The 26,868-nt window shown below is 42.1% G+C and overlaps 3 protein-coding genes across 4 annotated transcripts; 2 read left to right on the plus strand and 1 right to left on the minus strand.

Moving 5' to 3' along the window:
• Window positions 1-495: 495 nt before the first annotated feature.
• aldh1l1 (aldehyde dehydrogenase 1 family, member L1) lies at window positions 496-21,513 on the plus strand. Its single transcript, XM_010752381.3, has 23 exons — window positions 496-614; window positions 2,196-2,342; window positions 2,803-3,037; window positions 3,122-3,287; window positions 4,070-4,171; window positions 5,116-5,205; window positions 5,707-5,844; window positions 14,679-14,804; window positions 14,933-15,024; window positions 15,260-15,407; window positions 15,497-15,616; window positions 16,014-16,141; window positions 16,533-16,683; window positions 16,817-16,887; window positions 17,057-17,162; window positions 18,821-18,908; window positions 18,995-19,088; window positions 19,181-19,280; window positions 19,376-19,474; window positions 19,590-19,755; window positions 19,880-19,985; window positions 20,076-20,275; window positions 21,009-21,513. Exons 2-23 carry the CDS (start codon window positions 2,216-2,218, stop codon window positions 21,062-21,064), a joined length of 2,709 nt encoding a protein of 902 aa, XP_010750683.2. The 5' UTR covers window positions 496-614; window positions 2,196-2,215; the 3' UTR covers window positions 21,065-21,513.
• Window positions 6,455-14,483, minus strand: LOC109140880 (oocyte zinc finger protein XlCOF19). 2 transcript variants are annotated; one of them, XM_019269189.2, is made up of 2 exons: window positions 13,990-14,483; window positions 6,455-8,309 (listed from the first exon to the last, which is right to left on the minus strand). In XM_019269189.2, exons 1-2 carry the CDS (start codon window positions 14,186-14,188, stop codon window positions 7,525-7,527), a joined length of 984 nt encoding a protein of 327 aa, XP_019124734.1. In that variant the 5' UTR covers window positions 14,189-14,483; the 3' UTR covers window positions 6,455-7,524. The 2 variants fall into 2 exon arrangements, with proteins under 2 accessions (XP_019124734.1, XP_019124735.1); XM_019269190.2 differs by lacking the exon at window positions 13,990-14,483 and adding an exon at window positions 8,412-11,280.
• Window positions 21,514-23,116: 1,603 nt separating the features above from the next.
• On the plus strand, window positions 23,117-26,416 carry LOC109140874 (uncharacterized). The gene is made up of 4 exons (XM_019269160.2): window positions 23,117-23,406; window positions 23,735-23,819; window positions 24,562-24,629; window positions 24,712-26,416. The coding sequence occupies exons 1-4, from the start codon at window positions 23,291-23,293 to the stop codon at window positions 26,051-26,053; spliced, it is 1,611 nt and encodes a 536-aa protein (XP_019124705.2). The 5' UTR covers window positions 23,117-23,290; the 3' UTR covers window positions 26,054-26,416.
• The last annotated feature ends 452 nt before the right edge of the window (window positions 26,417-26,868 follow it).

Consider the following 26,868-nt stretch of genomic DNA (forward strand, 5'->3'; position numbering starts at 1 on the left):
GTGTGATTTTCTGCCACCAGTGGCCAGAAAATTGTAGCTTAAATGTGCATCATGTTAGACAGAAACATTGTATGTTAATTACCTCTTTATACAGAGTGAGCACTTGATATAAAAGATACAGTGAGCCAAATGACCTGAGGTTACAGTTTAACTATGGCAAGTGAGAGCACAAACACACTCACCTCATACTGTGACATTATGCATTTCACTTTTTTAAATTACATAATAGTGGACATCTCTTTATGTTCCCTGAGCATGTAGAGCAGACTCCTGTCATCCAGCACTCACTGACAGGGAATGCTTCTCACTCATTAAATACAGTAAAGTTACCCTGCAGGTTGTGAGGCCTGGCTGTAATGTTGGAGTCATTTATCACAGCTGACAGCTTGTGTGGTTTCTTTCGTTCAACGGCACTGGCAGCTGATAGGTCACCACCTGCAGCCTCTTAGCTCCGTCCCGTCCAATCACTCGGCTTTATTCGCATGTTATGTAATTGGGCGGCCTGCATGTGTGGCGCTTGGCTGGGGCGGGTGGGGGGCGGAATTAAAAAGCAACTGTCTCCGTCCGATCGCTCTTTCCAGGCAAGCAGAGGAGCGCTGGATCTGCAGGAGGGGGTAAGAACACACTTCACCTTTTATTCACTGTTTGCATGATGCATAGAGTTTATGAAGGAGAGTCTCTCTCACTCTCTCTCTCTCACACACACACACACACACACACACACACACACACACACACTCCGGCACGTACACACATTGTTTGGATCTGCAGCTGACACTTGTTGTGTTTGCAGGAACTGTTGAGTACTTAATTAAAAATCACAGTGTCACGTGACCTGTCGTGGATAAAGTGTGATTGTTGTAATGTATGTTAGTCTGTGTTTACACTTTTAAAACTGTTTAAAAGTGTCGGTCTGAACACTGTCTCAGTCTGCGGGCTGTCAAAACCTCCTCCCTTAACTCCCTCTGTACTTTTGATTGGTCACCAGAGGCAGGAGCTACACTGAGGGATTTGATTGGTTGACAGGGCAGCAGGCCCCGCCCCTCTGTTCGAGGTCAATAAATGGTGAAACTGACCGTATAGATCTCTCAACACTGAAGGGTTGATCTAGAAAAAGCTGTGCACTCAGACCATGTCAGTGTTTTTATATGAAGTTTACAGACAGACTGCAGAATGTGACTGTGTGCAACAGTGCATGTTTCAGGAGGTGATGTGCTCCACATGCATCATCCTGCTTTGTTTCTCATAAACTGACCTGTATTTGTTTTATTGGGTAACACTTTAGTTCCTTAAACGTTTCCAAGAAAGTTTCATGGACAGATCATTAGATGGTGTTGAACTGGTAAACTGTTACAACCTGAAGTTAATTTCTGAAGTTAGCATGCAAACTCTTTTGTGCAAGTTGTCCACAGGCATCATCAAATTCAATATAAATGAATAATTCAGTTTGTCTGCAGGATAATGTGACGTGTGTGACAGTAACACAAGAAGAAAAGAGCGCTGAAGTCAAATGAACTGTTCCAGGAAACATCTGCATGAAGTTTGACACCATAAACTGCAGTCTGATTGCATCTTATTGCTTATAAAGTCAACTTTTTTAATTTGCAAAAGGAAGAATGTGTTATTTATTCTTGTTAAAGTTACACAGTCTCATGTTAAATTGAGCATTTCTTTCAAGGAGTTTAATCTGGAGCTCTACAACTTTTCTGAGAGTAACAACATGCAATGTTTACTCAGGAATATATATTATAATATAATATATAATATATATTCCTAGCATCTATTCAGAATGTTTCAATACAGCTCATATAAATACATACTTGTGTGTGTTTATGATCATCTACATGTACACATAGATTCTGCATTTCTGTCTGGACATAGATTTCTTCTCAAACTGTTTCATGTCTAAGTCATACCATGTTGAAACCAGGAGTTTGCTCTTTGGACTTACAGTACAGTACAGTCAGGGCTTTGACATGTTTGTTCGTCTTTAATATGAAATCCTGCACATGCAAACACGAGGCTAACAGAAGCACAGGCATGTTCTGTCTTGTCTGAACTCTTTTGAGTGTATCCTGAAGTCAGTGTTGACTCAAGTTCATGGTTTCTTTCAAGACTGGAACAAGCTGATATGTTTCAGTCACTTCACAGTTGCTTGTACTAATTAAAAACATATATATTTTCTGGTCGTGTAGAACACAAGTGAGGTGCGAAGATGAAGATTGCAGTGATTGGTCAGAGTCTGTTCGGACAGGAGGTTTACAAGGAGCTGAAGAAGGATGGCCACACCATCGTAGGTGTCTTCACCATCCCTGACAAGGATGGGAAAGCCGACCCACTGGGTGAGAACTTCACTGGGACCTCCAGACAGTGCATTGCTGTAGGATCAGATAGAGTAACATGCTCTGAGTGTCCAAGTCATATGTTCAGACACTCCTGCCATGATTGCACTTGGGTTGGATGGTGCCAAATGACATTTGGACTCATCACACAAAAAAAAATCAATGTAGTGTAGTGAACTTTTTCAAAGTTGCACAGTCATCACTGTTGGTGTCCAAGTTCAGTGTGTCATCACATGTACGGCGCTAACTTTATCTGACAGCAGTAATAGCTCTATATTTGGATTTACAGCACTATAAGGAATGACTAGAAATGAGTGCAGATTTGGTTAGCTATGGGTTAGAACTACAAATTCCAGCATTCTTTTTGACACACAAAGTATGCTTCAAAATGATAGGTCAGGATCAGGAGGTAGAGATTGTTGAGAGTTTAGAAGAGTGTATTCATTCCTTTTTCAAACAGCAACTGAAGCGGAGAAGGATGGCGTTGCCGTCTTCAAGTTCCCCCGCTGGCGTGTGAAGGGCCAGGCCATCGCGGAGGTGGTGGCTCAGTACAAGGCCACTGGTGCTGAGCTCAACGTCCTGCCCTTCTGCTCCCAGTTCATCCCCATGGAGGTCATCGACCACCCCAAACACGGCTCCATCATCTACCACCCCTCCCTGCTGCCTCGCCACAGGGGAGCCTCCGCTATCAACTGGTGAGTGATGCTCATGTTCATCAGACTGGTCAGTAACCACGGTGACAAGTGCAGCTTTTATACCTGCTGTCTCCTGACACGCAGGACCCTGATCCATGGTGACAAAAAGGGCGGGTTCACAGTGTTCTGGGCTGATGATGGACTGGACACCGGACCAATCCTGCTGCAGAGAGAGTGTGACGTTGAACCAAATGACACCGTCAACACTATCTACAAGAGATTTCTCTTCCCAGAGGGAGTCAAAGGCACAGTAAGTGTAGTGACGGGGCAAGGCATTGTGGGTGGAGAGGTGGTGTAGGCTGAGCTAATGCTAAAATAAAGTGGAAAAGATATGACAGGCAGCTGGTAGGAGTGTATATGTGTGATGTAACCACAAACTATACATATACATGAATGAATGAGGTGAGTGTGTTTGTGCTCTCACTTGCCATAGTTAAACTGTAACCTCAGAGGTTAAAGCAGGTCATCTGGCTCACTGTATCTTTTATATCAAGTGCTCACTCTGTATAAAGGAGTAATTAACAGATGACTTTCCTGCCTAACATGATGCACATTTAAAGCTGCATTTATTTTGGTCACTGGTGGAAAAAAATCACACACATTTGACCTTATTCTGGCCATAGAAAGTTGACATAGCTAACATGTTAGCCAACTACTGCCTTTTGACAACTTGCTGTTTGGTGATATGAAGGTAGTGTACAGCTGATCTATCAGAGCTTTGACAAAAGCAGTGAGAGTGAAGTTTTGTGCGATTAAAATCAAAACAATGAGCTGAAAGATGCTAAAATCTGCTGATGAAAAAAGAGCTGATGAGGGCAGAAGACTGAGGTGATATTTTTGTTTATCCAATTGATATGAGACTACTGTGACAGGTTTGTAGCAAATTAAATCATGTAACGTGCCCTCCTGTCTACCTTCAGTTGCCTCCAATCAGCTCCCCTCTCCAGTTTCCCAACATTACAAACACTGTGATGGCAAAGTCCATAAAGATTGCTTCAGAGACTTGCATTGGGTGCATTGTTCTGGTTCCAGGTGGAAGCAGTGAGACTGATTGCAGAAGGGAAGGCCGAGAAGATCATCCAGCCACAGGAGGGAGCCACATACGAGTGCATTCAGAAGAAAGACAATGCTAAGGTAACATACAACAGAAAGAACAGAGCTTTACAGTGAAAGTAAGTCAGCCACTGTGAAGGTTTAAGACTTTTAGTGCTTTAAGGGTATCTTTAAACGGCTCTACTGTAAATGATTAAAACCCCTAATAAAGGTTCAAAAGAAATGGGATAAGAAGAAATGTAAAACAGTAAACACAGTGTTTTGCTTCTGTTAGATAGTATACAACAAAAAGCAGACTGGAGATAGGGAGTCCACGGCCAGATTCGAATCAGGGATGTTCAGGTCACCATCTCAGGCCACGAGATGTGAGCGGAACTGCAAAGTTTAGTTGATTAATGGATTTGTCGATGGACAGAAAATTTATGTACAAATATTTTGATAATAAAATCAGAATTTGTTGTTCAAGCACAAATGCCAAATATTTGTTGGTTCCAGTTTTTCGAATGTGAAGATTTGGTGCTTTTTATGTCATTCATGAAAATAATCTGATTGTTTTGGCCATTAACCTGGGCTGTGCCTCTGAATTAAGACAAAATGAATGATCCAGAAGATAATCTGCAGATTATTCAATAATGAAAAGAATGGTTAGTGGTAGCACCAAATGTAAATTGTAAAAAGGGATTTGAAATGTGTCTCTGAATCTGCAAAACCATACTCGGGTCAGGAGCTCCAGGGCAGAGGGACCTTGACAGTGAAAGTCTGCTGGCATTTAGCTTGATATAAGGAGTCAAATATTTGATAATACAACTTTCACTGAAAGGCACAAATCAGAATTTTTAATTCATCACGCTTCACTCCAGTGCCACGCTTTTTACTCTGGTGTGACCCAGCTGACAGAGAGGAGGGGATGTCTCATGTCTTCACCCTGCAGAGAAATCATCAGAAATGTTGATATATGATTCACTGTATTCGTTGTCATTGTATCTGAAGACGTGATCAGAAAAGATTTCTCTGTCTGTTGGCAGATTGACTGGAACCAGTCTGCTGAGGCTCTCCACAACTGGATCCGAGGAAATGACAAAGTGCCCGGTGCCTGGGCGGAGGTGGATGGACAGGTAACAGAGAGCAGCACGTTATACATCCACATCAGTGTTTGTCAAACTTTTTACACTGTGTACCACCTCAGAAAATAGCAAGCTCTTCTCTTAATAATAATAATAATAATAATAATAATAATAATAATAATAAAAATAATTTATTACAATTATTTGAATCCTGAATGGAACTAGTTCAAGAACCAGAGCAGAAAAGGGGTACTGATTGACTCATTCATTTACCTGTTTACTGTCTTGTTGTTTCATTTTATCTTTTACGTAATCATATTGTATCAGCATGAACGTCACTGTCAATCAAATCTGATCAAATCACATCCACACAGTTCTGATGAAGCAGATTAGTTTTAGACTGTTTTAGACTGTGAAACTATTAAATGATTAAAAAAATACTTCTAATTTGAAGGTGACTTTTTTTAACCACACAGTGAAGAAACAAAGAGTGAAGTCACAGTGACAACTGTTGAGTTACTAAAATGCAGTTTTGTGTCTCTCCCCCTGTAGAAAGTGACTTTCTACGGCTCTAATCTGGTGGATAACGGCCCGGCAGCTAAAGGGCAGCCCCTGGAGATCCTCGGAGCCAGCCAACCAGGCATCGTCACCAAGGCTGGCCTGGTGCTGTTTGGCAACGACGGCAAGGCAGTAAGTCAATTTATGAAGCCAAATTCCAAAATGTTACCTGTGATTGTGTTGAGTTCATTACTGTGTAAATAGCTGCTGTCCGTTTTATATCACCTCCATTGGCTGTTCTGCCTTGATGTGAAAGCTTCTCGGTGCAGCTGATTATTCTGATGTTATGTTATTCATATTTTAGAATTATATAGTAGATTTTTATCCAGGCTTTTTATCAGTTGAAGTGACAACTATGATTCCAAAGGCCTGTTATCCTGAGTCAGTTATATCACTGCTGTCACATTTACATTGATGGCTTCGTCTGTCTGCAACAACATTTCAGTGTCCCTACTGTTTCATTCAGACATGACCGGACATTTACAAGTATGATTGAAAGGGAGCAGAGAACGAAAGTTATAAATCAAAACTTAATCTGGACTTCACCTTCACCTTCACGCCACACACACGGCCATGGTCTTGGTCACCATATTGGAATGTAACCCACGGCTCTTCTTTCTTTTGGCTCTCTTATTGTTTAAATGTAAGTCTGAAGCTAAAAGTCTGGGTTACTCCTGCATTGTTCCATCAGAGAAGGAGAGAGGACCGTGTTGTATTGTCATCATACATTTTAACACCTGAATGTGTTCTCAAACTTTTTATTTCCACGTTCACATAGCTGGTTTACAAACAGGTTCGTGATGTGACTGAACTTTGGCAAAGGAACAAAATACATATGACATGTAAACAGGTTGACAGTGCAACATAGATAGTTGATAGACGATGTACCGCAGTTGTTAACTGTATATTATTATGGTGCACAATTTTTTAAAAAGAATAATACTGCAGAGTGAAATTCTGGTGGCTCATATTAATGTTCACCACAGATATAAATAAATAACCACAGAGGACATGGTTATACAACTTAATATCCAGCACATCTGGAGTAAGTGGTCATCAAATTCAGAGTGGATACTAATAATCCTCTTCCATCAGATAGTACCTGATGGAAAGGAATAGTTTGGCATATTGGACTTGTGTGTTTTTGCCCAGTGTTTGATGAGACTACAAATATCACTCATCTCTGTGTGATGAATGCAGAGCTCGAACCAAGAAACCAGTTAGCCTAGCTTAGCATAACGACTGGGAGCAAGGGTTAACTGCAAAATGACCCACTAAAGTTCAACAACACACAGACCAGCACCTCAGAAGCTGGTTTTAGATATTGTAGGCAGAGGGCAATCAACCATTTTTTAAATCTAGAATTTATGTAGGTATATTTTTAAACCGTAAACAGGACCAGCCTAGATGTTCCCCCCTGCTCTCACTCTTTATGCTAAGCTAAGCTAAGCTAAGCTAAGCTAAGCTAAGCTAAGCTAAGCTAAGCTAAGCTAATTATCTCCTGTCTCCGGCTCCAGTCTCAGCTAACTCTCTGCAAGAACACAATTAATGAGATTTTCCACAATGTCAATTTATTTCTTTTTAATAATAATGTTGACTGTATTTCAAGTTAAGTTCATCTTCATTGTTTTTTAAGTTAAGTTTAAGTTCTTGCGTGGCTGTTTATCTTAAATAACATTTATTATTTGAAACGTTTGGCTTCATTCTGGGATTTATCTGGAAATAAAACTTACTGACGCTCGAATTGAAACATTTCAAAAGAAACCTATCACTAATCTGCCCCCAGGTTTTAATAACATCTGTTCTGAAGTTCTAGGCAGGACTCTGACTTGTGGACAGTTTGACACCATGAACTTTCCGCATGTGCCTCTTCATCAGCAGCCTCTCAGTGAATAACTCGTCACAATCTGCACACTTGTACGGTCTCTCCTCTTTGTGTTTGGCTAAAACGTGCTTCCTCAGAGTTGAACCTCTGTTGAAAGATTTGTCACAGATGTGACAGCTGAAGGGCTTCTCTCCCGTGTGGGTCCTAATATGTTCTGTCATGTGCCCTTTCAGTTTGAAACACTTCCCACAGAAGGGGCAGCTGTAGGGTCTCTCTCCTGTGTGGACCCTCATGTGGTTCTGCAGGTTGCTCTGACAGGGGATGTGTTTGCCACATATGTGACAGTCAAAGTTCCCCTTGCTCTCGTGTGACTTGCTTTCATGCGTCTTGAGGTGCCATGTGAGCACAGTTTTTTTAGTGAATATGTAGTTGCATATGTGGCAGCGGTATAAGGTGGTGCTCGTCTTCTCTTCAGAGTTCTCTGGCTCGTCTTCAGGGGTTTGCTTCTGCTCCCTACTCTCCTCTGCTGCTCTACAGTCTTCTAACTGCTGCACTGTTTTGATGAGTTCTTTCGTCAACGCGTCCCCATCATCGCTGTCCTCTGCTGATGGTTGCTCCCCACTCCCGTTGATCCACAGTTCCTCCTTCGGCTCCCCTTGCTCCTCCTTAATCTCGGAGGGTCCTGGCTCCTCCTGGCACACACTCGGACTCCAGTTCTGGTGTTCTTGGGGAATCTCCTCCACAGATGTAGGTGTAGCTGGCTGTTTGGCATCTGCAAAGACGGAAACAATAATGCATTACATGTGTGGTACACATTGAAGTCGTCAGTGCCAAAGCAGTGTTCCCATCAATCCACAGCGATCAGGATTTTTACCTTTTGAGATAGTTTTGATCAGTCGCCTCAGAGCCACATCAACTTCATGAAGAGACAAACTAGTCATGATAGAAGAGCCTCAAACTAGGAACAATTTTTTTGTGAATGTGTTATACCAAAACATAACATTTAAAGAATAAATTCAAAAGATGCGTGTTCAAACAGCCAAGCATGTTCAAAGCACCTACATTTGGGCCGCCTAGAGCCAGTTTGTTCCAACAACTCACTGACTTTGAATACAGTCATGCTGTCTTTTCATGTTCGTTATGAACACACCTTTAGTCAAAGCCTTCTGTATCAAACATAGAGTAAGCATGTTGGATCACTCAGTCAAACTATTTGTGAAGCACCTGTCTTACAGGTTAAAGCAGTTACTACAAAGAAGCCATAATGCAGTGGCGCAGTGCTCGTACATTAGCATATCAACAGAACAGATTGTAGCCTGTCCTATCACACATATCAGTATATACACTTGCTGTATGTCAGCTAATAGGTAATAAGAAATTAAAAAACAGATATGATATTTGACATACAGTAAGTGTTGCCTTAGCATTGACTGACAAATCTTCTGCTGTAAAATGTCTAGTTGAGTTCAAATCTTTGTCTCCACCAATTTGACTCCTCTAACTTTATTGAACTTATGTTGGACGACATGACAACTTCCCAAAAGTGAAGCCAAAACATCTCAATCACTCCCTGGTGGCTGGCTGCAGTGGATGGGACATGGGCCAAACTAAAAAAATCAAAGTACACGTCAAATAGATTTTTCCCAAAGATGGTTTCTGGCATTCTAAGGAGTTCTTATCTTCTAATGAATGTTTAAGTTTGTTTTTCTGATAAGTGGTTTGAGTTACTTGATGCTATAAAAAGGGGGTGTCCCATCAAGATTGACAGCTGAGCTCTGCTCATGACTGAGCTGTCAGCTGCGTCGGTGTGACCTCAATATTGCATCTCCGACCTACAGTCACTACTGCACAGACTCTGGCCCCAGATGACGTCACAAGTGCAAGATGACAGTGGCTTTATTCAGGATATTTTGGCTTCATTTTTGTACAGCGGGGAGAAGTGGAGTGGCAATGTCCATCTTTGTATACAGTCAATGATAAGGCTGTATACAAAGATGTTGGATATTCAGCAGTGATCTGCTTGTAGCAGCTCATGTAACCTCAGAGATGAGGAGGGGGATATAGAGGTCTGATGAACTCACGTATTTCACACACCTCCAGGTATTTTTTGATTTTTTTTACTTGTAGGCTTCAGCCTCAACTCACACTGACTCAAGTGAATTGAGGACATTCATCAGATTTCACACAGCTCCCTCTGGAGACACTAAAGGAATATTGTCTAAGCAGTAGCACTCTCTAACACCTGGAAACAGACTCTGATATGTTCCCTTTAGAGATGCTGAACTTAATAACATCTGACTACATTCAGCATGTGTGCTCTGTCGCCACCTCTGAACATAAATTGCGCACATACACACAGTGCAAAACACAATACTTAAGAGTGTTGTAACTTCATTGGCATTTTAAAACAATACATCACAGGCAATATACAGTATACTGCAATGTAATTTGAACAAAGTCGCATGGCTTAAAGGTAGGATACTGTCGATAACTACGTTAAAGATCACAGTCCAAATAACTCATTTCGTAGAATAATGAGCACTTGACGTGCATTTAATTTGCATTTGTAGTTAAAACAGCAGCTGTTAAACTATCCGCTGGTACACAAATTGTTTCTGTGTATTTCTTTGGAGCATGTGACTTGTTAGACTTAAAGCAGATTGTAATTACAGCGACTCACCAGGAGCATCTGAACATTATGAGATGTCATATTGTATCAGTGGATTGTAAGTGCTAGTCTGATGAAGCCAGACGTCAGCTGCAACTTCATTAAACACAAATATAAACAATAGCACCCCAACCGTTTTAAGATTGGAGTTGTAAATTTCATTAAAAGCCAGCATAACCTCTGAACTTTAACAGTAGTCAGCGTTGCTACATCAGCAGTATCAGTATACAGAGAAGCACCGTCTTCATGTGCTGTTTAAGTGCGTGCACTTGAACGGCGTGTTCTCTCATGGTTCAAGACCTGCTGAAGTTTTTCCCCACAGATGTAGCAGTTGTAAGGCCTTTTCCCCGTGCGAGTCCTCGGATGTTCTTTCACACGACCTTTCGGTTTGTATCTGTTGGGAAAGGCAAATTTCTTCTCTGCGATGTGTGCTCTCATGTGGCAGATCATTTCACTCACGCTGTCTGTTATTTTACCACAAATGAGTGAGCTGAGCGTGAGCTGCGAGACACAGTTTTAATTCGACTGTTTTCAGAAAAGGCTGACAGCAAATGTTTTCTTCTTTGTGCATATTGGAGAGACTCCAAAGGATGGTAACAGTTGGTCAACTTGTGGTGGTATCTTGTATTCCATGTGCTCGCCGACTGCTATGACTCGATTTAGGCCATCTGGAACTCAATAATCATCATGCTCTCCAAGTCTTACAACTTGAGTTAGGTTGTCTGGCTCCTCATTGACCTCACTGGTAATACATTCTTGCTGTATCTGCTGTTGCTGAGCACAAACCTCCTGTGTTGGTGTCTGCCTTCAATCTGTAACAATGGTCAGGAGAATGTTTTTGGTAGCAACTTTTAAAAATCACTTGTCTGATCACACATGAACTAGACGTTGGGAAACCTGAATAATCCCCAGCAGTGATGTGTCTTGTACTAACGGTAGAAGAGAAATCAAATAGAAGAAAACGACATTTTATCTTTAGACTTGTACTATTAAAAGCTTGTGGTTAAATTGTTGATCACATAATGGCAGTCATTAAAGCCAAAACAAATGAGAAACTTTCCATATCAACTCATTTTGTACTTAACATTTACAGATCTGTAGGCTTTTATTGTCAGTTTAATTTAATTGCCAGTTGAGGTGGCTGTGGCTCGGAGGTAGAGTGGGTCGTCCACTAATCAGAAGACTGGCAGTTCAATCCCCTCCAGTCTGCGTGTCAAAGTGTCCTTGGGCAAGATACTGAACCCCAAATTTCTCCCAAAGGCTGTGCCATCGGTGTATGAATATGTATGAATGGTTAGCTCTTAAAAACTGATGAGCACTTGGCACCTTGCATGGCAGCCAATGTCATCAGTGTATGAATGTGAATGGGTGAATGAGATATGTAGTGTAAAAGCACTTTGAGTGGTCAGAAGACTAGAAAGGCGCTATATAAGTACAGTCCATTTACCATTTCCCATTTAATTGACTGAACCAGCATTTTGAGTCACCTACACCAACCAGTGCCACTCATGTTGCATCCAACTTGTATTGCATAATAAGCAAAATGATATTGTTCAGAAATGGAACCACTGAACTATGACTGAAGCCACGAGTGTCCGAGTCAATGAAAAGAAAGAGCTGTCCGTATTTTAGTCAGACAAGGCGTTCAAATTTCAGTAGACCAATCAAAGGTAGGCGAGTGGAAGACATTTTTATGACAGAGCGACAATCAAATAAATGTGGCAACATTTTGGATGAGGCGAACCAAAAAACATGTAAACGAAAAAAATTCATGGCAAAGCATGGTAATGGCTACATCTAACTTGCATTCACAGCTGTGGTAATATCATGTGCAGATGGACAGTCATCTGGGCCAACTTTAACACAACTATCCATAGAAGGGTATTTACCATGGGTAGAGAGCATGAGGTGAACTGAAGCAACCCTTGCACAGGATGTAGTAATCACACAGGTAGGGTACCTGATCAAATGGAGCCTAATTGTGATTGGCTGAATGCAGCACAACACCAAGACTCAACATCCACACTCAGAAGGCATTCAAACTTTAGTCTAGTTTATATTTCTGCTGTCACACTGCGGTCTTTCTGGTACTGCCACAGCACTGGATGGATGGGCCATGCATTTATTATACTGTATATCCTGTTACATGTTTGTCCTGCAGCACAGAAGAATAATTCAGACTTTACTGAAAGTGTACACGAGGTGGTAGATCCAGAAATTCTGAAGTCTACTGACAGTATAAGCATGTTGACATGTTTAACTATGCGATCAGAAGGTAGCCTGCGATGAATTTAAACTTTCCTGGGTAGTTTTGGATACAATTGTCTCAGATTTCAACATATACAATTTAGACAGGCCAGCGCAGCTCGCACTCATGGTGTGCCATACTGAGAGCATTCATGTCATTAACAGGGTTGTTATGATCACAGAGTTGGTGGTGTGATGATTAAAAAACAGTGTTTTGACAATGTAAAACCATAAACATTACATGGCAGTTTACCTGAATGATGCTGTTTGGCTCATATAAGGCGTCCATATTTGTTTGGTTGACTTGAAGTTAATTGAGGCAATATTTGACACACCTCAGGTGTTATTAGGTACTGTGCAGCTTTGTTTCACCCCGTTAGGTCAATGATTTTACTTTCTTGCACAATCCCACAATGCTTTTTGTAAGCCACTGCTTAAAGAATATGACTGGGAGTTAACGGGTCTAACACCACATTCAGCTATACCCTAATAACATCAGACAGATAAAGGGACGTGGATTAACCACAAACGGGGAATTACAAGAGATAACAAAATGCAAGTACAGTATGTAACACTACATCAACATAGCATTTAAACAAAGCCATGAACACAAACTCACCACTGAAAAACTGTTCACACCATTTGAAAAGCTCCTCCACATGCTTTTCATGTAACCTTGGATTTGATGCTGAGGTTGTGTGAGGCTGCAGCTTGAAAACAGTTTTATTCACTCAGAAATACAACCATGCAACCATGTAGGAGTTATATTGTTGATATGGAAGAAACAAGGTCATTCAGGGAAAACATACCCATGGCCTGTCCCAAGAAGTGCTTTTCCTGTTTACACCAATATAGCAAGTTTGTCATTTTCTGACATGACATACGTTTAAATAATGTTAAAATACAACACTCAGCGAGTCAACTTACACATTGTGTACATTTTTAATTTACACAAATCTCTGTAGTTTAAAAAAAAAAAGGTACATCTACATGTGGTCTATTCCACCAAAGTGACAGTTCATTTAAAACTGGGCACTGTTAGATGTATGCCAAATGTACCAGCGTATCTTCAAATACTGTCAAATAAACATGTTGATTAAGCAGTACATAAATCCTGTACCCTATATAACAGTTCATATTTAGTTGACATATTTTTGGTTCTGGGGTCTTCGAGCTGTATTAAATGATGTTAAATAATAAAAGTGTATAAGTATTCAGGCATGCTGAACTTAACAACAACATATTCATTTGTTTTCATGTTCGTCTCTTTCTACGACGAATATTATTCAATTATTATGTTTCATAGGACTAATAGAATGGCCTGTATACGAGATGTACAAATAACATGTAAATGAAGATTTATTTTGAAATTAGACCGGAAATGCAGTTGCTGTCATTAGCTTGTGAACAGCAGCTAGCAGGGCATGCTAACAGAAACACCTTTAACTAACATGGCGTCACCTGACGTGAGCGAGCTCACGGCTAATTGTCCCGTTAGCCAGCTGATGGAGGGAGCGGTGTGACCCGGGAAACATACCTGCCCTGTGCAGCCTTATCTCTGGTTTGTAGACCAGATCCAGCAGCCGCTGCAGCCGCTGGTTCTCCAGTCTGGTCCGGTACACCTCCTCCTGGTAGTCTATTACCGTCTTCTCAACGAAGCCGTAGATGTCCACCGCCGCCGCGGTCAGTCTCTCCGTCAGGAAGACGTTGAATGACTGAAGCGTGCTGTTTGCCATTTGTCAGCCTGACCGTCAGCTCCGTGTGTACGCTGTGTGCACGCTGTGCCGTGCAGTGTGGCAGCCTTTAACAAGAACACACTATCTACCAAGGGTCACACCACCCCCTACTGTAATGGACTGTGTATAACACTGTGCTGCTCACAATACTTGAATACAGAAGATAAGGACTGTATTACACACTGAATTCACTCGTTATATAAAGCCTGACATCATTAATGTTGTAAGACACCTTTCTATTACAATCAATTAACTGTGTGCATATGCACTCATCCAGGTCCCTTTTAAAAGGATTAAAAATGAATCTATACAAATATTAAAAGTGAAATAAAAATATTTCAATTAACACAAAAGCAATGTCAGATGACTTAAGATCTTTTCTTTTGTTCTCACATTTTTAGACATACATATACACAGGCTGAGACTATAACACTGCTATTCTAACGTGTTTGAAAGCTCATTTTAGAGGACACTTAATCTTTCTCTGCAGCTGTTGGTGAAGAATCTACAGTTTGAGGATGGGAAGATGATTGCAGCAGCACAGTACTTCAGCTCAGGGAGCAGTGCTGCTGTGGAGCTCACAGAGGAGGAGAAGACCTTTGCTGAACAGATGAGGGTAGGGCCCCCTCTCCTACTAATTGTTTGGGAAGTAAAAAAAAAAAATGAAAAAAGAAGTTGCCAACAAGCTGTATTTGACTGTAAGAAAATGCTCCATGCTGACCATTGACAATGTTTTCCTCGCAGGCAGTGTGGCAGAGTATTCTCAGTAATGTCACTCAGATCGAAGACTCCACGGATTTCTTCAAGTCTGGTGCTGCTTCCATGGATGTGGTCAGGTAATAAAAAAAGATGAAAGATCTGGCACACTGTAGTTATTTAACTCAGTTCTGTTATCTACAAGTTTGTGGGCAGCTTGTTTGAAACAATACCACTTCTATGTTATAGAGACTACTAACTGGCCACATTTATTCAGGGTCATTATATCAAGAAATCCCAGTTAATGAACTTTCTTTCTTCTCTGTCTTTAATACACCTCCGACGCCTTCCCCGTCCTCCTGTTACTGTATTCAGGCTTGTGGAGGAGGTGAAGCTTCGGGCCAGTACCTGCCAGCTGCAGAACGAGGACGTCTACATGAACACCACTTTCCAGGATTTCATCCAGATGTGCGTCAGGAAGCTCCGAGGGGAGGACGATGAGGAGGAACTGGTGGTTGACTATGTAAGTATAGTTATTACTGACTGGTAGTTGTTAGTAACTGGCCCAGAGAAGATAACATGTTGACTGTTTTGTTTTGTTTCATTTTTCAGGTGGAGAAGAACGTCAACAACATGACCATAAAGATGCCTCATCAGCTGTTCATCAATGGAGAGTTTATCGATGCAGAAGGAGGAAAGACGTACAAGACCATCAACCCCACTGACGGCACGGTGAGGACCAAAAGAGGTGGAGAATGAAAACTAAATGAACGCTGCTATAATATTAGTTTTATAGAATGAGTTCTACATAGAGCACATCATCCCATGGACACACATTAAAGACCATCATCAAATACCATTTACTTCTGGCCAGTTGCGGCTGACAGGTTGGTAGGTTACAGGTCTTAAAAGGTGTTACATAGATTAGATATCAGCACATATTAGAATCACTGTCAGTCAGTCACAATATCAGGCAGGAATACGTGACTTTGTCAAGATTTTAATTGTAAAAGACAGAAGTCTCCATCAGCAAACCTACCAAACGGATCAGAATTTTCCTGCCTCTGGTTGGAGTACAGCTCTTCTCTCTGCTGGATTTGTGATGTCCTGTATCTGTCCGTCCTGCAAGGCTATCTGTGACGTGTCTCTGGCCCAGATAAGTGATGTGGACAAAGCAGTGGCTGCTGCTAAGGAGGCCTTTGAAGAGGGAGAGTGGGGCAAAATGAACCCCAGAGACAGAGGCAGACTCATCTACAAGTCAGTACATTTGTTCTTCCTAAACTCTGCAGCTTTAAAGGTCCAGTGTGTCAGATTTAGGGGCTCTATGTACAGATCATAGTAAACATGGAGTATAATATGCACAACCCTGTTTTCATTCCCTGAAAATAAAAAAAAATAATGTTTTTGCTACAGGTGTTCATTAACATAGTGTGTGCTGCACTGATTTTCAGTGCTTTATTTTGGAATACATTATCACTCTAATCAATTAAAGTAAAATTACTATTATCTCTGCATATATATTCACAATTTAAAATGTGTGTTTTGGTCATTCTGTGCTGAATACAAAAAATGAAAGATTAAAATCTCCAAGCTGCCACATTTTCAAGCATCATCCATCCCTGTGTCTCTTCTGCTTTCCCACCCTCAGGTTGGCTGACCTGATGGAGGAGCACCAGGAGGAGCTGGCCACCATCGAAACCATCGACTCTGGAGCTGTTTACACTCTAGCGCTCAAGACTCATGTGGGCATGTCCATCCAGACCTTCCGCTACTTCGCTGGCTGGTGTGACAAGATCCAAGTAAGACACGCCGCTGAAGAAAGAATATGACAGATGAAACTTTGATGAACTCTACCAGCAAATGATAGTCGTTTATGGCTAACCACCAATGTGGATAAAAAACATGGGAATAAATGATGTCCTCCATGTACAGGGCAGCACCATCCCCATCAACCAGGCCAGGCCCAATCGTAACCTCACCTTCACCAAGAAGGAACCAATAGGGTGAGAGATGGATGAGTACATTTACATGTCTGTACGATTAAACACAAACACATGCTGAGCAGGTAGAACGTGATTACTAAGCCTGGAGGGGATCATGGGGTTTGTTATTTATGATTATACATATACCAGATATAACAACTCAATAATACATATTAATCACTCTTCTCAGAGTGTGCGCAATCGTGATTCCCTGGAACTACCCTCTAATGATGCTGGCCTGGAAGACAGCAGCCTGCCTAGCAGCTGGAAACACAGTCGTCCTCAAACCTGCTCAGGTGAGTCTCCACACTGACAGACTGGCTCTGTCCACACAAGACTAAACGCAAATGGCTGTGCAGTCTCCAATACTGCTGAGTGGCTGAAAATGGATGCTGTTATTGCTCACAATAGCCACGTTTCCATACATTTACTTTGATGCACATCTTGCTGAATCACAATAGAGTGTGATGTAAACTGCAGAATTCTTTCAAAAAAGTTTTAATGCTCACGTAAAGTGGAATTTGACTTTTTCCAAAATAAGTGAATGTGCTTAATGTGAGATAGAAATACAGTTTTTAATAATTCTGATGTAGCAAACATTTAAGTCACGTGACTGATCAACTGTTTCCTCATGGCTCTCATGGCTCTATAATGGCTTCCACATTGCTCTTTTAATTACATCATCTTTTTGGTGCTCTCTTCTTCTGGTTTTCTGACTGAGAAACTACTGCTTATCTCATGAACTAACTCCAAATATACACGTAACGGTAGTGATGGGTTCACATTTTCTTTCTTTCTTTCTTTCTTTCTATCTATCTTTCTTTCTTTCTGCAGATTTACTTGAAATTCAGTTCAAACACATTTATTTGGATGTAAACACTGCTAACAAACTGATGTTAGCATGTTACTCTGATGATCTCCAGCTTAGCATCGTAGCATGCCAGACATCCCAAGTCTCCCGGAAGTTCCGGGAGTCTCCCTGATATTAACAGTGGCTCCCTGATGCCCGCGAGCTAGGTAAAACATCCCGGATTTTGGATTATGCGAGAGAGATTTAAAAAAAAATGCGAGTGCGAGCATAAAGAAAAGATAGTACCTCACGCATCATGCTCGGATTACTTTCAGTTACATTGCGCAGGCATAGGCGAGAGGAGGGGAGGGGGGTGAGCGCGTGAGACTGAGATACAATGAGCTACATGAAGCACCCGTGCATGCATTCAAGCGAAAACTCTGTTCAGCGTGTTCTCGTGTTCAGGGCGACTGGTTGCGAGAGAGAGCGCGCCGATTGGTTTGGTCAGCAAAATACACCAATAAGCTTTCGTTGTGGGAGGGACTTCGATGTACTCTCTCCGACTTATTATTTATCACCACAGGTTTAAAAATTCTGTGTTCACTCCTTCAATCAATGCAGCTCGCGAAATGGCAGAGGGCGAATCCTCCAGTATGAAAAAAAAATACAAAACTCATTTTACAGCAGAGTATACGAAAGTATATCCTTGTCTTGTTAAAGTGAGGAATGATGACACCATGGCAAGGTGCATTGTGTGCAACAGTGATTTCAGCATTTCCCACGGCGGACTTAATGATTGCAAACGACATGTCGAGGTATGCCAAGTTAATCACGCCCCCTAAAAATGCACTAAAAATAATGTGCCATGGCAATCCACACATTTATACTCCCAACCATAAATGTGAAGTCATCAGGATTTGTCGTCTGGTAACCATGAATGTCTAAACCAAACTTTGTGCCAATCCATCTGGTAGATATTTCAGAGGAAGAATGAACATTCTTACCTGCTGATGGTGCTAGGTAAAGTCTCCAGATTCATCCTGTAACAGGAACATTCGTACAAAATTTCATGTCAGTCCATCTAACAGTTGTTGAGCAGTGCAGTGAACTGCTGAACTATAGGCCTGCTTCTAGCATTTGTAAAAACAAGTCCTGTGCTTCCAGGTGACTCCACTGACAGCACTGAAGTTTGCTGAGTTGGCAGCAAGGGCAGGACTGCCCAAAGGAGTGGTTAATATTCTACCTGGATCAGGTATGAAGAAGAGGAAGGACTCTATCATTCTGAGGTTATCTGACAAAGCTTTGTGAGTTGTTATTAAACTCATCCTTTCCCTCTAGGTGCTCTGGTGGGTCAGAGAATGTCTGACCACCCTGACGTCCGTAAACTGGGCTTCACAGGTTCCACTGAAATCGGTAAACACATCATGAAGAGGTGAGAGGTGGAGCACCTGTTTTCAACTCTATCGAAACAAACTGTAACATTGCTGCTCACCTTTGTGTGCCTGTGTTCTCCTCCATCTAAAGCTGTGCAGTCAGTAACGTAAAGAAAGTCTCTCTGGAGCTCGGAGGAAAATCTCCTCTCATCATCTTCGGCGACTGTGACATGGACAAGGCTGTGCGCATGGTTAGTTCATTGACAGGAGCTTGTTCTTTGGTCATTTTGGACCATGATGAAATGATTTGTGGAGACAAAATCATTGTGTTATCTGTGTGTTTCAGGGCATGAGCTCAGTGTTCTTCAACAAGGGAGAGAACTGCATCGCAGCTGGCAGACTGTTTGTTGAAGACACCATTCATGACCAGTTTGTAAAAAAAGTGGTACATGTCTTTTTTAACCTCACACTGCTGATGCTTCTCAGTTCAGACTCTGTTCTCTGAAGAGCAAAAAAGCTGCTTAGAAGCATTTTATGTATTTCTGATCTGAACCTCTCAGGTTGAGGAGGTAAAGAAGATGAAGATCGGTGATCCACTGGACCGCTCCACAGACCACGGCCCTCAGAACCACAAAGCCCACCTGGACAAACTGGTGGAGTATTGTCAGACTGGCGTCAAGGAGGGAGCCACTCTGGTCTGTGGTGGCAAACAGGTGCAGCGACCAGGTGAGGCAACGATATCTGCACTGAAGCTTGGTGGTATAGCGAGTTGCAGATTTTAACCAATCTGTGTGGTTCTGATATGACGTATGATGGTATGTTGGTTGACTTCTTATATTTCCGCCTCCAGGCTTTTTCTTTGAACCCACGATGTTCACTGACGTGCAAGACCACATGTACATCGCTATAGAGGAGTCATTCGGCCCGGTCATGATCATTTCCAAGTTCAAGAGCGGGTAAGGTGAACTGACTAGTATACCCTTTTTTTGCTACGTTGACCACAGCTCACACGGTTGCTTCTCCTGCCCTCTGTCTCTGTCTCTCAGCGAGGTTGACGATGTCCTGAGAAGAGCCAACGCGACAGAGTACGGCCTGGCATCAGGCGTTTTCACACGGGACATCAGCAAAGCTCTGTACGTGAGCGAACGGCTCAACGCTGGCACCGTTTTTGTCAACACCTACAACAAGACTGACGTGGCCTCACCCTTCGGAGGCTTCAAGCAGTCTGGCTTCGGCAAAGACCTGGGTAAGACAAACTGCTGCTGTCCCTGTGTGGCTGTTCTTTGTTCTTTTAGGGTTATGGTTAGCATTAAATTAAGAAAATTAAGAAAACCTTTATTATTAAGAAAATAAAGGTTTCAGTCAGAGTTGCTGTCAACCTTGGAGTCGTTAAACATTTTGGTAAGATTTTTTTCATGTGAGGAGTTTGATACCACTCTGTCTGAATGCTAATTATGTAGCCAGAGTCGTCTGCTGATTAGCCAAGCATAAAGACTGGTAACAAAGCCTGCTGCCAGCACCTCCAATGCTGAAGTCAGACCACATGATAGTTTTGTCTGTTAAGATTGTGTCAAATTAAGTGAATGTAGAGTCATAAAGCGTTGCCATGACAAACTTGCCATCTTTAGTGGGGCCGAATTTCAGGATCAACATTGTTTACAGTGACATCCTTATTGATCTAGTTTGTTCCAACTTCAACACACTTGCGGTTTCAAACCTGACTACAAACCTGACTACTTTCAGTGCGACCCACTTTTTTCTAGAGTATAGTCTAGTCTAGTAGAGTCTGTTTAACAAAGTAACATTATCTTGAGTTACTTTCATCTCAAACTTGTCATTTAAACTACTGCTGTTGAAGTCAACAATCATCAGCTCATGTGATCTGTCTTTTTTTTCCTGCTGCAGAATCTGGACAAAGTCCTCTAGTCTGTGTTGATTAACATTCATACTGACTGTCAGTGTCTCTGTCACTCCAACAGGACAAGACGCTCTCAACGAATACCTGAAGACGAAGGCCGTGACCATCGAGTACTAGGTCAAATCACAGGAGAAAGAAGCAGCGGCAGAGGCGGGGACATGTGCGTGGACACTGACGAGATGAGAGACAATGAGGGACAGGGTCACATGATACACTGGATGGGGGAGTATTGTCATCTCAGCGAAATCAACTTAGACCTGTTGTCATGTCACGAGAGTTGTTCTCTCATTAGCGACTAATGATGATGCTAATTGATCATTAACATGTTAAATGTGTCTAACACATGAATGTTCACATCTCTGAGCCATGTTGTAGTAATATCATCCTAAACTATGCAAATGAAGTCTGTTTCTAGGTAGCCCAAACTGTTTTATAATCAATGTGATTGATTTTAAGATTGTATTAATTAATAATGTTAATGTGACATACAGCCTTTAGAGATGTAACATTTCTAACAAGTTTTGGTTATCAATGAAAACTGCTGAGCTTCCCACTGCTGTGGTCCTCTCCTCCTGGTGTGTTTGTACATCTTTGATTTGCTTTGGGATACAGATGAACTCAGATAGACCCAGGGCTTTGGGGAGCTGCCATGTCATTCATCTTTCTATAGCTGCTCTCGATCTCGATCTTTGGTGTAGCTGTAAAAAGTGGACTTTTAGAGTCACAGAGCTGATATACACTGTACAGTTCCAGAAACAAAGGAATGAAAAGGAAAGAATGGTGTGAAAATGCATTAGAAATTGGGAGAAATACAAAAGAGGAAGAAAATGGGAAGCTTTCCCCTGAGGGCAAGAAATGACCCTCCGTACTCTGGCTGTGATTGGCTCGCACTCGCTGCTAGCATGACCCTAGACCATATTTATAGATGTGCCAATATGAAGTGTTACTTCATGTACTGGTTGGTACTGAGGTAACACTTCATAAATTCTATTTTTTCACCATCTTGCTCTGCAATATGTTTGTTTCCATTTCTTCCTTAAAGGAACAGTGTGACAGATTTAGTGACATCTACCGGTGAAGTCACCTAAATGTCCAATGTCAGTATGAATGAAAGACAGAAAGAATGGACAGCGTATGCATGACGTCACCTACAGATTTCTGCAGAGCTGATTTGAAGCTCAGAATGTTTGTTTCTGGACGGAGCCATGTTGGCGGTGCTGCTTCTTCCGCCTCCTGGCTAATCTAAAAATCTTCAAAGATGTGGATCATCCGCAGACCTGAGGCGGACTTAAAGACGCCTGGATGCCAAAACAAACCATCTGTAACGGTTCCTACCTGTCAATTAAAGCAGCTTGACTGTTTATTATGCTCAAATTTAAACCTCAATATATTTTAAACAGGCGTGTTGTATATAAATTCACCCTCAGTACAGTTGTCATGAACAGGGAAATTAGCTATAGAGACCAAAACAGTTTTTTGTACCAGGCTGTAAACATGTTTATTTCTGCTGTGAAGTTGGACATTTGAACATGGGGACTTATGGAGATGGACTCACTTCTGGAGCCAGCCTCCAGTGGACGTTTGAGGAACTGCAGTTTCTGGCACTTTGCGTTGGCTTCACTTCACATCCACAGAGGTTGCTGCTTGGTCCGTATCTTCCTCCATATTGCACACGTGCAACTCACAGAGATGAGAAGGAAGCAAGATGGTTGACTCATTCCATCACTTCCATCATCAGCTCTGGAAGAAAAGGTCTTCTTAAAACGTCCACATGGTGACACTTTATTTCCACCTACAAATAGTTTGTAAATTAAAACATTGCTTCATCTCTAGATGTTGGTAGACTGTATATAATCTATGTAATCTGAGTATATGTAAATATTCATAAACACACCTAACCAAGATGTTTCTGTGCCTAAACCAACCAAAGCTTAACCACAGTGGTGTAATATCTTAGTTTTATTTGTGTTGTGTTGAGTATAAGATGCTGACATCTGACATATATCCAGTAGTTCTGTGTTGATTAGGGACAAACCTGGGTTAACTTGGTACAATCACAGTGAAATATACAATTTGTTCAAGTAAAAATAGATTTATAAAAACAGAAATACATGACAGGAAATGGAATAGTAATAAGTGAAAGAGTCACTTCTTATAAAGTGAACAGGTGGAGCAGTGCACTCTGCTGGACGGCAGACGCATCGTTCATCACGCCGACATGTTTTTATAGAAGAAGGGATCAGATTGAGCTTTTCAGCCCCCACTCATGATGAACCCACCACCACCGTGTTTCGCGTGAACAGCCCACTCGCCCGTTTTCATTGGCGCCTCCTGTACGCGGGGATGGGCACAATTCTGCAGGAGCGAGTGGCACAACAATGCCTGGAGAGGACCTCCATCAGGGACAGGGAAAAGAAGAAGAAGGCGTCGTGGAGCAACAACAGGCCGAATGTGTCCAGGTAAGAGCGGGAACAGCGCGGGCTCAGAAATGGAGATGAACCGCCCCACGAATGAACAGCCGCAAAACTGGAGATGCGCTTTATTTCTATCCGCACATATGTGCATTTACTAAACAGAGCCGTCATGTCGGCACATATGTCTGTGTGTGTGTGTGTGTGTGTATATATATATATATATATATATACACACACACACATGTGTATACACGCACACACACACACACACATATTTATATATATTATAGTAGCACATAGTAGTGCTATCTGTATTTGGGTCACTGTTACAGTTGAACATTTTAAATATTTCATGGTTTTGTCTTTATTCTAGCAATAAAATGGGCAGACGGCAGTCACAGAGGAAGTCACTGCAGCCACAGTTCATGTCTCCAAGCCAAGAAAATAATAATGAGAAGGTAAGAGACTAGACAATTACAGCAGATTTATTAGCAACTATCTGTTGCCAACATTTGACATGTTGATGTTTTTGGTTTCCAAGCAGAAATACCAAACGTGATGATAACATCAACATCAAATTCAATAAATTTTTATTTATATAGCTACAAATCATAACAAGTTATGTCATGACACTTTATATTTACAGCCTAATAATGTTAGAGACCAATCATTCCAATGCATCTTTCTCTCTGTCAGGAGGTCTGTCAAAGGTTTTCAGATTTATTCATTGAAATGAGGGTTTGTTTTTTCATTTACAAAAGGCTTCATAGTTCAACAAAAATTCTATTTTTAAATCTAAAATAGTTCATTTTGTTTATTCTAATCTATGAATCCATAACTGTTATGATATTCACTCCTGCAAGTCAGACACACCTTTTTTTATATTCAAAATAATTCAATAAATACATATCTAATATCATCTAATATATTTCTATTGTGATGTTCTTTCACATAACTAAGACAATAGAAGTGTAACAAAAACAAAGCTACGTCGACCTATTCCAAGGGACACACATGAGGGTGTCTCAAAAAATCATTTGAAGGCGTCAATGTTCAGTTCTGGGAAATGGTGATGATTTACCACACACACACACACACACACAAATTAACATTAGTGTGAATGATGTGTGTAAAGAATCAACATGTATAAGTGTTGTAGAACATGTGTGCAGGCTTAATGGTGACTCTCTGTGATCTCAGAGGCTGCAGCAAAGAAGAAAGCACAAGCCCAACCTCCCCTCAATCAAACGCAATACTTCTCAACACAGGTGAGATTACTGTTTGTGTTAACTTCCCGTGGTTCTGTGCTGCCTGGATTCTAACATGATATAATTTGCTTTTTTCCTCCAGAGCTCAGGGAACCTCAGAGTCAAAGTCCCATCAGCTGTCCCCTGCAGAGGACAGGATGGAGTCAAAGGTGCAGCAGGCTGCTCGGCCCTGTAGCCGCAGAGAACACAAGCACACGGGAGTGAGAGGGAGCAGACACTGCCACATCCTGACTGATTCAAGTTCTGCCCTGCTGGAGAGAATGTCACTAAACCCAGAGGTAGGAAGTCTGAGCGGCCACGGAGAAGGCGACAGTGACAGTGACCTGTCTGAGTCAGAGAGACTACCTGTGTCGCCCTCTGGTCGGGTTCCTCCACAGCTTGAGCTTAGACCAGAGGTCATCGAAGCTGAAGACTGCTCCTCTCACAGCCGCAGGCCCAGAGGACGAGGCAATGGTGGTTTTGACTTCCCAGACTTCCTCCCTCCACCTTTTAACTCCTGGAGCCTCAGTCAGCTGGCTGTCTTCTACAACACGGACGGCCGGGGGGCCCCTCGGCCCAGGCCCGTGGGCCCTTTGGAAAGGTACCTGGACAGGCTGCTGCAGCTGGAGTGGTGCCAGATTCAAACAGTCCAGGAGGAGACTGGAGGGAAGTCTGCAGTGTCAGATGTTACATCCAGCTGCCACAGGCCACCCACTGCTGCTACGTCACGCCTCAGCTCTCCAAAGTGCATCCTCCAGTGTCAGCGTGCCTTCCCCCTCACCTTCCTCTCCTCTCTGGCCAGCCACTCTGCCCTTCTCTCCGGCTGTGCCTGCACCCTCTGCCGGATCCGCTACTCCACTTCTAGCATGTCATGCTGCCGCTCCACCCACAGCCACACCCGTCAGTCCAGACTTAGTCCAATGCTGGAGCACAGGGGGGCAACCTCACTTCCTAAAAGGAGCTACAGTGAGAGCCGGGTGCACTCCTCAGACAGGAGCCCTGCATCCCAGGCTCAGAGGTTCAGCAGCCCTGTGAGGACCAACAGCCACCTGAGGAGAATGCAAGCCTCAGGCAATATCCGCAACCCGGTTCAAGGTGCTAATATGAAGCCTCATACCACTGCCAGAGACTCTAGTGTCAGGGCTGGGAGGGAGCGTTTGGGAGCATGGGGGGATGTGTTGGGCTACAGGACAGAGGGGTTTAGGAGGAGGAGCGGCTCAGAGCAGAGAAGAGCGGGAGCAGAAAGACAACAAGGTGCAGCAGAGAAAAGACGGAGTGGTTCTGAGTGTAGGAGAGGAGGAGCTGAGCGGAGGAGAGCAGCCGAGCTCAAGGAGCAGGAAATCAAACCCGATGCTGTCACTGCAATAATGGACAATTTACCCGGGTCCAAAAATCCCTCTGTGAACAGAGCGAACAGAGTCAAGCAGGTCGAGTTTGTTACATAACAGCAACTGTGTATGCCACAGCTGCAGTCATCACACTCAATATGTGATTATGAATGTATATTTCATTCATTTGAACAGGTCACAGAAAGTGTAGCAAGATTTTTGCATCTGTGGATGTTGCATTTTTGATTTCTTTGTTCGCAGCTAGTTATCTATTTATATTTACACGATTGTGTTTAATCTGAATCTGCAGTCAAATAAGCTAACACAACAGTGGATGTACACACTCACTACTGATCATACATAAATCTTATGTATGTGGATATTTATATATTATTATATAAGTCCTTTCTGTTGTTTTTAAATCAACCCAGTAAGCTATGAAGTATATCCAGTATTTGTATGCAGGGTTTTTCACACACACCAGTTTTATTGGAGATTCTGTTTTGGTTTGTTAACAAAATAACTGTTATAATAAAAGTTATTAAAGTTTACTCAATAATTATAACTGACAGGTGTAGTTCTTGAAAATCATTGGAGGACACGTAGAAACGTGCCGAAGCTCGTCTTATGACTGTTCACTTGAGATTTATTCAACACATATCACACGATCCATTACAATTCTATCAGTTTATAAAGCCAATAAAACACAAATTGCAGGTGTATAGACGCATTACATGGGCCATGTTAAAGCCGTGTGTTTGATTCCAAGTCAGAGCTTTTAAATTGAATGGGTCTGTGTTTTTTAAATGAAAAAGCTTCACGCTGCCATGGAAGTCACAGCAATGTGTGACTGATGTGTCTGTGATGGGTGCATCCATATTGAGCCTTGAGGAGAAAGCAGAAATGATGCCAAACACCAAGCATCAGCAGAA

The sequence above is a fragment of the Larimichthys crocea genome, unplaced genomic scaffold, assembly GCF_000972845.2.
Source record: "Larimichthys crocea isolate SSNF unplaced genomic scaffold, L_crocea_2.0 scaffold269, whole genome shotgun sequence".
Lineage (NCBI taxonomy): Eukaryota > Metazoa > Chordata > Actinopteri > Sciaenidae > Larimichthys > Larimichthys crocea.

Bases quoted from the DNA above. Each gene is read 5' to 3' on its own strand.
- aldh1l1 (XM_010752381.3), top strand. From the start codon at position 2,216: ATGAAGATTGCAGTGATTGGTCAGAGTCTGTTCGGACAGGAGGTTTAC. The intron at 5,206-5,706 runs GTAACAGAGAGC...CTCCCCCTGTAG, and splicing joins GGGCGGAGGTGGATGGACAG to AAAGTGACTTTCTACGGCTC. The intron at 16,142-16,532 runs GTCAGTACATTT...TCCCACCCTCAG, and splicing joins AGAGGCAGACTCATCTACAA to GTTGGCTGACCTGATGGAGG.
- LOC109140880 (XM_019269189.2), bottom strand. From the start codon at position 14,188: ATGGCAAACAGCACGCTTCAGTCATTCAACGTCTTCCTGACGGAGAGA. The intron at 8,310-13,989 runs GTATGTTTCCCG...CCGTCTTTGCAG, and splicing joins GATAAGGCTGCACAGGGCAG to ATGCCAAACAGCCAGCTACA.
- LOC109140874 (XM_019269160.2), top strand. From the start codon at position 23,291: ATGGGCACAATTCTGCAGGAGCGAGTGGCACAACAATGCCTGGAGAGG. The intron at 23,820-24,561 runs GTAAGAGACTAG...CTGTGATCTCAG, and splicing joins AAGAAAATAATAATGAGAAG to AGGCTGCAGCAAAGAAGAAA. The intron at 24,630-24,711 runs GTGAGATTACTG...TTTTTCCTCCAG, and splicing joins CGCAATACTTCTCAACACAG to AGCTCAGGGAACCTCAGAGT.